The sequence below is a fragment of the Tubulanus polymorphus genome, chromosome 1, assembly GCF_964204645.1.
Source record: "Tubulanus polymorphus chromosome 1, tnTubPoly1.2, whole genome shotgun sequence".
Classification (NCBI taxonomy): Eukaryota; Metazoa; Nemertea; class Palaeonemertea; order Tubulaniformes; family Tubulanidae; genus Tubulanus; species Tubulanus polymorphus.
Genome location: NC_134025.1, coordinates 22,126,105 through 22,137,139, shown reverse-complemented (window position 1 = coordinate 22,137,139; position 11,035 = coordinate 22,126,105). Strand labels below are relative to the sequence as shown.

The window sequence follows — 11,035 nt, the reverse complement described above, 5'->3', positions numbered from 1 at the left end:
GTTGTTTATTCGATTTGTCTTCATTAAAAATTAACTTAACTCAATATTCAAAGTTATTGGTCCTTATGATCAGATGACTCGAATAATACGACGATTTATCACGATCTATTTTTTTCAAACTGAAATTTGAACTACTAGTTTGGGTTATTTCTCATTTGACAATTCATTGCATATATGTGATATCTTATCAGAGTTAATGTCCTTTCTGTACTAAACCGAAATTAATCTATAATCGCCTATATAACAATTTAGCTTCGCATCATTTATCCCCGGGATAAATGTAAAAGATATGATCTTCGATTGTTGCATTGTGACTTGCTTGGATTTTCTTGGTACTTTGTTGAGGGGCGAATTGAATAAAGCGGATCGTTTCAAGGCACAGGTGCTGTTTGTTGACAATGGGACTGGGGGTGATAATTAAATGAGAAGGTAAAGTCTCTCATTGAAATGCAAAATAACTACGAAAATCTAATCAATAATGTCCCCGAAGACTGGGAGGGCCGGTCGTTCTTATCAACATACAAATGTCGTTCGTTATCAGGTTGGGTATCTTAAAGTCAATATAAAGATCAGAGCTGAACTTTGTCTCAAACACTACACGTCATACTAAACGAAGCCACACCGAAATAGTGCACGGAAATAACGTCTTCTGGTCACCACCACCAGTCACGATGATGCATCAGCAACAGCATCCGTTACCGGCCCATCAGCCGCAACAGCAACAGACTTCATCTTCGTCGCTCCATCAAAATCATCTTCAACATCTTGACCACCATCAGCAGCAGCAGCTGCAGCAGCAACAACAACAACATCATCATCAACAGCAACAGGACCGCTATTCGCTAGGTTTCCTTGACACGCTATTGAGTAACAACCAGCGGGTAAGATAGTCATATAGCACAAGTACTACACTTGAGGACGTTGTTCACAATTTATTGAGTGTGTTGTTGATTTTCTTGAGGACACTCCAAAATGAAGAGTTTATTTGGTCAACTATCAACTAGCTACCTAAATCTATCTTGCTTAAGATTTCAAATATGTATTACGTTCGCAAACGGTATTCGTGAATTTCTGGATAACATCGTGTCGGCTTTTGGTAGGTGAATGGATACCATTTCCAAAGGAAGATTTTTTCAACCAATTTGTCGCGATTTATCAATCAATTTTTTTTCAATTTCATGCATCTCGAATTCGTTTATGCAATCTTTTATTTTACGACGGAACCACAGATCGGATGATTAGCCGTAATTTGCTCTTTCATTTGTCTGAAATTGATACGCGAATAACGCCGCATTATGGCTTACTAGAATCGGGGCGATTTATTGGAATTTGAATCAATTAGAGGAATGTTTATAGTGCCTCGGTTTGTGAATGGTTTTCCAACCGAAAGGCTTCATTCGGTTGCCTTAGAACTGACACTTTTATTGGAAGCAAATTTGATAGAAAATCCGATGAGGCCAGATATGAAACCGACACAATCGGGCCGAATGAATACGGGAGTTTTTCTCTGTGCATGCGGTGTAATCAGGCGCGTATAGTCGGGTTCCATATTACGGTCGAGTAGGAGTGGTCGGTTTCTTTCGCTTCAGTTGTTGCATTCTGTTCGAATTACATCGAATGCGAAGCGGAAATTTCCAAAATGGAAGCGACCGATCGGCATACCCGGACACGTTGCTTCCTAAAACGTCATTCGTCGAAAATTACGGCTTACAGTGAATTTCTCGGAAAAAATCACACACAAAAATCATACCAATCGTACTGTTAGTATGAATTGTTTAAACTCGATACGTTCGTTTTTACTGTAGATATTTTGTACCAAAGTAAATGTCACTGAGATGACGAATCGTAAGTTTGTGCGTGACTAAGCGATTTCAACGAAGCTCGACGATTTGTTTGTTTTTATTGTTTTGATGATCAACCATAATTTTTGTACTATTGCGACAAAACTATGAATATTTGTTTCATTTAGGTTACGACTAAAATATTATCTGGATAGAGCAGGTGCGCTAGTGAATACCTATCACTAATAGATAAATCAATGAGATTTAAAATCGATGAGGAATGTTTGCTAAAGACTCATAAAACTCAAATATAACAATGCAAAATGTCATAGGATATTTCGGTGAAATTTGATGTGCCGAAAAACACTTTGAAATTTGAAATCAGAAATTTTAAGTTCAGATTCTAGAATTCGATCACAATATCCCAAATACATTTTTGAAAACATGTTCAGAAACGACTTGAAGAAGGTTGATTAGACAAATGTTTTGATATTGAAACTGGTTGGTTTACGCGTGGATGTATAAACTAGAATCTAATTTATACGTCCATGGTGTATGTGACTTGTAGATAAGTTCATATCAAATAATCAGAAGTCATTTTCGCTTTGGTGTTCTCGAACCCGAGACTAGAGACCGTATATCATTATCTATGCTAGGCGTCGATATTTGTAATCGTAGTATCTGATCGATCTGGAGACCCCCGGAATCGAATCGATGGATGTGTCGCCCTCAAGTTTCGTAAATATAGTAGTACTACACGATCTAACTTCGGTACAGTTGTAAAACATCTGAAAGCTCGCTCTCTCTCTTAATTTCTCTCTCCTTCTCTATGAATGACCCGTGCCATCGTGTTTGTGTAATACAGTTACAGACAATACTCAAATATGAAGAGTTGTTTACCGGATATATTTAAACGGCCTCGATTTTGATGGTCAATAATCGACCGATTGATCTCCAACCGAAAATCAAACATGCTCATATCAACGTGTGTATAATATACACAATCCTTTCTGATTGACTGCCATATGGTATGATTATTCCTTCGTTGTTTCGGTTTGATGACAATAATACTGTTCATATATATTTGGCAGTGATTCCAAAAAGTATACATGCATACCGTATCATGACAAATCGATTATCATGCAGTTAAAAAAAAACGTAATCGTCAACCCGTCTAGAATCAAAAAGCGTCATCAAAGGCCCGAAACCTTTCAACGTTTTACAGACTGAAACCTATCGTGGAAATCATTTTCATACTGTCTTATAGTAAATATTCGGGTAATGAAAATCTTGTTTCGCTTCCACTGCGAGTTTCCTCGAAATGCATGATCCGCGCGTTTATTTCTGTCCACGATATTGCGTTCAAACGTTTACGACCGTAAAGCAAAATTAGTAATTTACTAATCCGCCGAACCCGCATATAAATACGGGCCCAACCGATAGGCATATATAATGGACCTGGATATAGGGAAAGTTGACTTCAAGTAAATAATTCGTGACGCCAAACCTATAGACATCACCGCGACGTCTAAAAGAACACGGGCGCGAGCTATTTTTACGAGTTATAGACGAGTTAACCCCGAAGTAAACTACACTATGATTACCTGTATAGATCGTCTGGAAATCCAGACTGTGCGAGATACGCGATGCTTAGTATTTCTAAAGTGTATGCCAACATGCTAGCCCTCCAAAAGTCTTTTTGCAAGCGATTCATTTCTATTGGAACCAACTATTTTTCAAACGGAATACTCGACTTATGTCACCACCAGTTTCCGAGAGGTTTTTCGTCGCTTTTAAAGACGGTTATACAAGGCTTGTTGCGTTCACGATTGTCCACATTGTCCATTATTCTAACAGACACTCGTGTCTAGAGGGCCATCTTAAACACCAATTCAACCGTTATATACAATTCGTCTAAATACACTTGAATATTCAAAGTAAAAAGCGGCGTTATTGCCTCGAGCTAATTCAGGATTAGAGCCCGAATTATTTTCAAGTCGATATGAGTCGCCGCGTAATTAAGTTACGACTACGACGGGTAAAATCTGCAAATCTCGATTTTAAGTGGTCTTTTAAGAAAATGTCGAAAACACATTTGGCGCTCACTAGAATGTACGGGATTATGGACTTCTAATCAACCTACCGTGCGTAACTTCCAAAAAGTAGCCATACCTACTAGTAGAATAGCCAGAATAACTCAGACGTAGACACCTGACGATGATCTATAGCGAGATTTCGAAACGTCGTGTCTATTGATTTTATTTTTTGATAAATCGAGATTCGCTTTTAATCTTTTGAATTTTTCTATATAACGGGTTGAAAACTTATTACTTTCTACCTGCTTTAAGACAATTGCTCGGTCGTATGTAGATACCGATTGAAAATATTGTTCGTGGTGATGGACATGCTTGTTCGGCCTGAACGTACATTCTGATAACACGAGGGGTATTCGGATTTATCTGACGGTGGCGAGAAACGCGAGAATTGCCACCCGAGGCCTTAAAGACGTTCATTTTGCTGGAGAATATAAAGTATTAACCTAGATGTTGTATTTGACAGCGGGAGATTGAAGAAGGCCTATTCATCGCGTTCTATGGGACTGGAAATTAACTTATTGTCCGAGGTGTTTGACTTAAGTCGTACTTTATTACCTTTAAGGATAGCGTTCGACTACGCTTCGTTGTATAATCATAAAAACGACTTAAAAATCAGACCGTTTTCTTGCACCGGCTATGCGCTTTGACTGAGGGTATAGCCTGATTGGTCAATTATAAATCATGGTTTCCCATTAACTGCTTTGACAAATTAGTCCTTAAACCATTGACAAATTGTCAATGCATCTCGACGAACCAATCGCCTGTAATGCTCCGCCTTTTGACGTTAAAACCGACCCACCGTCACCGTCGCGGCGTTTACGGTTATACCGACGCTGATTGCTTTTTTAACGAACATAAAGTGGCAATCGTGTGACAGTAGTGATATCATCAACGCTCTCATCGACAGTCTCACGGTGGCACTAGCGCTTAGGGTCGATACTGACCACCTGAACCTACCCGAAAACAGGCGTCACCCCGGGGCACACTATAACAATCCGCGAGGGGATCAAAAAGGAGTCGGTTTATAACTCACCCTCCGGCTAGCGTCGACTCACCGGGGATATCACTCGGATTTCAGCCGCACGGTCGCACGAGCTGCTTGTATCAATCTCTTTTTTTGTTGTTCTGGACGGTGAAATAAAACTATTGTTTTTATGGGTGTTATTCAGATGGATTCTCCCTTGGCTATGAACACGATGAAGGCTAACAGTTTCTCGATGAAGGACATACTGGATATGCCGGATACGAAAGACGGCATAGTCCGCGGACTCGACAGCAGGCTTCCACAGTTATCGCACGACCAGCTGCCGCGGACAAGTTACTATGACCCGACTAATGCATATGCCCGCTGGTTACAAGCAGCCACAGCTGAATCCGTCCATCCACCGCCGCCATATTCAGGTATAGTACAATTTCTTTAAAACTTTCATCACTTTCTTCAATCAGTTTTTATAAAAACAAATGAATAGTTACGTACACCACTACACCGAATCAAATTGAAAATAAGCTGAATTATGCACGTAAAGCAAATAACGATTTTTTCATTCCGCCCTTGTTAATCTTCGGAAACACTAGTCGCAGAAAATATCTAATTCAATTCAATGAACGCTTTATTTATTTATAACGATGCTCCGTCATCGAGACGGCAAAGTGTATATCATATAGAAAAATTACCAATATACCAGATAGGAACTTCTTAAGGTGTAAAACTGTTGAGTTTTGGATAAGGGTGGCTGGTAACATATTTCACAATCGATTATTTACTTAAGTGGATTTTGTATTTTCCACTATTTCAGATCCGTATTTAGCAGGGGGAAATTGCCCCCCCCCCCGAAATTTTGGAAAAGTGCCCTTTTTGCGATTGTTATTGGTATATCCTATGGAACTTCTATTTTCGGGTTTCTCGGCCCCCTAAAATTCAAATGCTAGGTACGACCTTGAATTTTGTATTGAGCTGGTACATATCCTACCGATGCTCGTTTGAATCCGCACATTCGCATCATTGTCCCACAACATCGTTCATAATATAGGAAGATGTGCATCTTTTGAAGCACCCAGAATTTACGCACGTTGGTTTGCGACCTCAATTCACGTAATGTCACAGCGATTTCTTTATAAACTTCCGATGAATTGTTCGCCGATGAAAAACGTCTTTCAAGATACGTGGGTCATATTGCAATAAAGCGTGGCTTTTAAAGAACTATACCCAATCCGTATATACTTTATACACGGCTTATACTGCTAAAGAGCAGTTTAGGACGTGGATATCATTTTACACTTCTTGCGTATAGTAGAAAGAAAATCCCGATTGCTTTGACTTATTTTTTTTCTGATAGAATTTTCAGAAATTACGATTAATAATCATGAATCCGGTACAAATGCAATTCTCTAATTCGTTCGCTAATTCTGTAGTTATTACGTATTTCATTTATTCCAGATATCAATACATTCGATTATTAGAGTTCGCTTCATTTTTCAATCATCTTGTGACATTTTCTCGCAGATTTCATATAGATTTACTAATGTTACCAACTCTTCGCGATACTTCAAATAACACCACTCGAATTTAATTCGCTTGTATCTAAAATAGATAAAAATAGAAAAGAAAAATCACAGCAAAATCAATAACGTGATATATGCAGGACTGAAATGAATCGTCATTATATATTTTCACAGATTTTGCCGACGAATATCATAAAAGCGTGTGCTCATGCGCGAATAACATTTATGATATACTTCTACAAGGGTGTTAGTAATGTCGCGATTTTAATCACTATATAAGGCCGTTGAAAATAAAGAATAATTTATTGTTATGTATCGCCATGTTAATAAAGTCGTAAACGTAAGGCATAATTGCAAGTATTGGTGGCAATTTGAATCGTCTTTACGACTTCATTAATCCGTTTTAAACAGAATACTTAATACCACCACCTCGATAACGACGTACACATATACGCGCACCCAACGGTAAACAGAAATTCAATTATATACAGACATAAGAACGTATTTGTTTGGTCTACGCGACTCCGTATATTTATAACTCGCCCGCAAGCGACAGCATTTGTGACGGTAAAGATCATTCGGGAATAGAAAACCGTTTACGTTCATTATAGTATAATTTATTCAGTTGATAATAGGAAGACACTCGATAGTAAGACTATAAGGGAGGAACTACATATACAGCTGAGCTGGAAAGCACAACCTTAAGGCTTCCCAAATGCTCCTTGGCAGACCTGGCAAACCTAAATTCTCCATTGTTTATGTTGAAACTAGTTTGGCGAAAAAACAGATTTCGTGACTCTAGTAACTATTTTGTTACCGTATCTTTTTACAATAAAACGACTTGACCAGATCCGAATAATGAGCAGCACAGTGAAAAAACCTTCTTCCCTTGTGCATTTGAAATGATCAAATGCCCCATATCGACACCACCATTGCAGATGAATTCGATTAATTAAACCAATGGATAGGCTATAGTTAACGGCAGTATACCAGTATACTAAGCGCACAACGACCAAAATAACTCAAGGGACAATAGCAATAAAGCTTTTGCAATATACGTTACTAATTCCCGTTTATATTAATACTCATTATTCAGGTGGTGCTTGTGTATTTTGTGCCGATTACAGGGATAGTTATTGCCCCGGTTGCAGCAATGTGTCAACATCCAGCCTCCCATTCTCTCTCCGTATCGTTGACCTTTTATATTATCCATCATCCGCTAATTGCAGCTATCGTCGCTACAGTTTACAGTTCAATCTGGCGTGTCATCCACTTAATTAACATTGCCTCATATTACAACTAATAACTTACTGCGACTACTCGACCACCGCGCAGTCCCCCGGGGGACGGGCTATCTCCTCGCGACTGTTCATCTAACAAATAAAAAACTATTTCATTAGAGCGATCATATCGCGCGCGGTCGTTCGTTCACAATAATGCCGATCACGATATGCTTATCAATTTATCATCAAGTCATTGAATTTTTGAAAAAGCGGAACAAATAACCTAAAACTCAAACATAACATAGCGCAATGTGCAATATTCACAAATTAGATATTCGATACATTTTTACGTTCGTCGTAATTTGCTAAACTACGTCGATATACAGCAGTTCAGCGGTGTCATCTGCTGAAAGGTCACCAGGCAAAAACCAGCAATATTTGTCTCATTAGTTTTGTCGTGATTGTTGTTGGAAGATGTGGCAATAAACCACTTTGCCGCTGTTTCCGTCCCTTAGATGAACCGGAAGTGGGGGCTTTTACGTGAAATACAATCATCCGACGCAAATTCCGGATGCACTACTTACACGTGAAAGGCTAACATCCGTGAAAAGTAACAACATATACTATACAATCAATCGATTTACGACTCCCCGCGATGAACATTGTTTTGTCGCGAATGAATACAAAAAGAAATCGGTCACCACAAAAACTGATGATATTTCCATCATACGCCGACGACTTTGATGTTAAGAAACGTTACTTTTTTATACTTTCAGAACACGCCAACAGTTCGGTGGTCGCTGATCTTCAAGAGGCACCGGATAGCGTTTACAGTCATTGTCAAGGTGAATAACGATATTTTTCTCTTCAAACACGCGAATTTCCCTAGATTGTCGTGATGTCAAGACAAACTCCCACAATATGTTTATATCGATGCGCCATTCTTGCAACAGAATCAAGATGTGAATTTAGTGCATTGGCAAATATTTGATGTTATCTCGTGGTTATGGATATCGCGATATTGATATGAGACATACGTCGCCATCGAATCTTGAAGATTAGGTTACTTCCGATTTGAAACCCTCAACTTTCGGCCAACGCAGTTCCTAATTGATTTTCAAATCCGATTCGGATCCTAGTACAAATGACCCCGGTAACCCTGCGATCTTTGGAATTCGTTCAAATCTCGATGTCAAAAATCAATCAGCAAGACAATCTTGTATTGCGATACGTTTGTTCTATAAACAGAAAGCTATCTATACAAACACGGAAGAAGCAAGAAGCCAGAAGTTATGTGTGTACTCTAAACACGAGAAATCCCGTCTCGCAATCTGGCTAACTCCGTCACAATGGCGAACTCGACAAATATTCCAACTGACTGGGTATCTTGTTTGTTATTGCCTGATGGGATTATGTTTTATGCCACCACCTGGGCCAGTCACCCTCACACCTCCTTTCAAATCTACACCGCGCAATTTTCTGCCCAAATTAACCCCCGTAATCGGGCATTTATTCCAGTAGATTAACGCGCATTAGTTCGCTCACCCTGCCCCCATCCGGAACAGAAGAACTCCGACCTGTTCCTCCTACTTCCGCTTTTTGAAAACCACGTCGAAGCACCGCCGATGTTTCGGTTGCATCAATCAAATCAGATCAGTCTTAATTAACTTAATCTTGCTTGCACAACACATTAATACGGGCAATACCTTTCAATAGTGTATTGCTCAGATAAAGACGTAAAACCAACATGGTTTGATGATTTGATTAAACCTATACATCCGATTCGATTAATCTTCGAGAAATCAAGGATTACTCCAAGGATTAATCTAAGCACTTCATTAGAAAATATATGTATACATCGGTATATTTTATTTAGTAGAATATCATGGATGGAAGTGTTTTCGGAATCTCTTCTGAATTTGTAAAGAAAATTCCATACTTAGAATGGAAGACAATGTCCGAAATGTTTCCTTTCACTGGTCGTTTATAAGACGTTTCGTCTATTACCTAATTGTCATCTTCAGGATGATTAAAGACGACTATTCGGTTATAGGCGAAATATTGTTCTTTTCCATTATAATTGTGGGATTCTCTATATCATCGTCACAACTCTGACATAGTGTTTTATCAATGATCTCTTCTTCATTGTAGGATTGGTACAGCTAGCGTCGCCATCATCGAGTGCCGCGTCGAGCACACCGACTTGTAACAACGGGATCAGCTCTCCTCCGCCTTGCCCAAAAACACCACAAAGCCCAACACCGGGACACACTGAGCTGCACATGCCAGATAATCACGATAACAACAATTGCGACGACAAAAGCGAAGACGATCTAGACGACGACGACGATAGCGTGGATAAGAAAGACGACGGAACGGGCTCGAACGAAACGCCGAAGAAGCGAAAACGCCGCGTTCTGTTTACAAAAGCGCAAACCTACGAGCTGGAACGCCGCTTCCGCCAGCAACGCTATCTTTCCGCCCCAGAGCGCGAACATTTGGCCAGCATTATCCGACTGACCCCGACCCAAGTGAAAATCTGGTTTCAGAATCACAGGTATAAGATGAAACGCGCGCGACAAGAGAAAGGATTGGACATGAACCCGATGCCATCTCCGAGACGCGTTGCCGTGCCCGTATTAGTGCGAGACGGCAAACCGTGCCAACCTTCCATGAACAGTAGTTTAATGAAACAACCCGCCGAACTCGCGATGCAGACGAACTTAGCAATGAACGGTATGCCGGGTATGAACACGATGGGCGTGACGTCGTCTCTAAACGCGAGTATGAGCATGAACATGAACTCGGCATCGTACAGCATGAGCGGCATGAACACTATGGGTATGAATATGAGTAATATAAATGTGCTACCGTCTTATAATCATCCGTTGATGCAACCACAAACTCGATGGTGGTAACGTTAAACGAGACGATATGTGTATATTTACGTTAGACGTTTTTGTTCGAACATTGCATATAGTTTGGTACATATTTGCCGAACATTCATTTATCATTCATCAATTCCCCATAATTTTGTAAATACTCCTACGTCATGTTTTGTTTACCGATGAATTCGAATTGGACAAAACATTAGAGTTGATGACGTCGTTTTGCATGTGCGTAGAGGAAATTCCCGATACGGTTTAGAACCACAGCATTTGCAAGATCCGCGAGATCTTTTTCCATATTATTCCAACACGGTTGAATCAGTTTCCTCGAGCAGCAATCATCAATTAATAGATTTACCGAAATAAGGAAAATATGTTAGCAAGAGGCTCTGTGTAAATATATAGTTTTATAGTGTACAAAAAGATAAAATGGTGCGCTAGCATTTATGTATATTTATCACCGAGAGTCAGTCACATTTATCGAATGAAATAAATCTATTACTGTTGTTGTAAAATGAATTGTTTTATCCCTTAGAAGTTCGTCT

At 39.5% G+C, this 11,035-nt stretch overlaps 1 protein-coding gene across 1 annotated transcript; it reads left to right on the top strand.

The window, feature by feature from the left end:
* Positions 1-610: 610 nt before the first annotated feature.
* Positions 611-10,969, top strand: LOC141912368 (uncharacterized). The gene is made up of 4 exons (XM_074803631.1): positions 611-881; positions 5,047-5,278; positions 8,379-8,447; positions 9,754-10,969. Exons 1-4 carry the CDS (start codon positions 672-674, stop codon positions 10,518-10,520), a joined length of 1,278 nt encoding a protein of 425 aa, XP_074659732.1. The 5' UTR covers positions 611-671; the 3' UTR covers positions 10,521-10,969.
* The last annotated feature ends 66 nt before the right edge of the window (positions 10,970-11,035 follow it).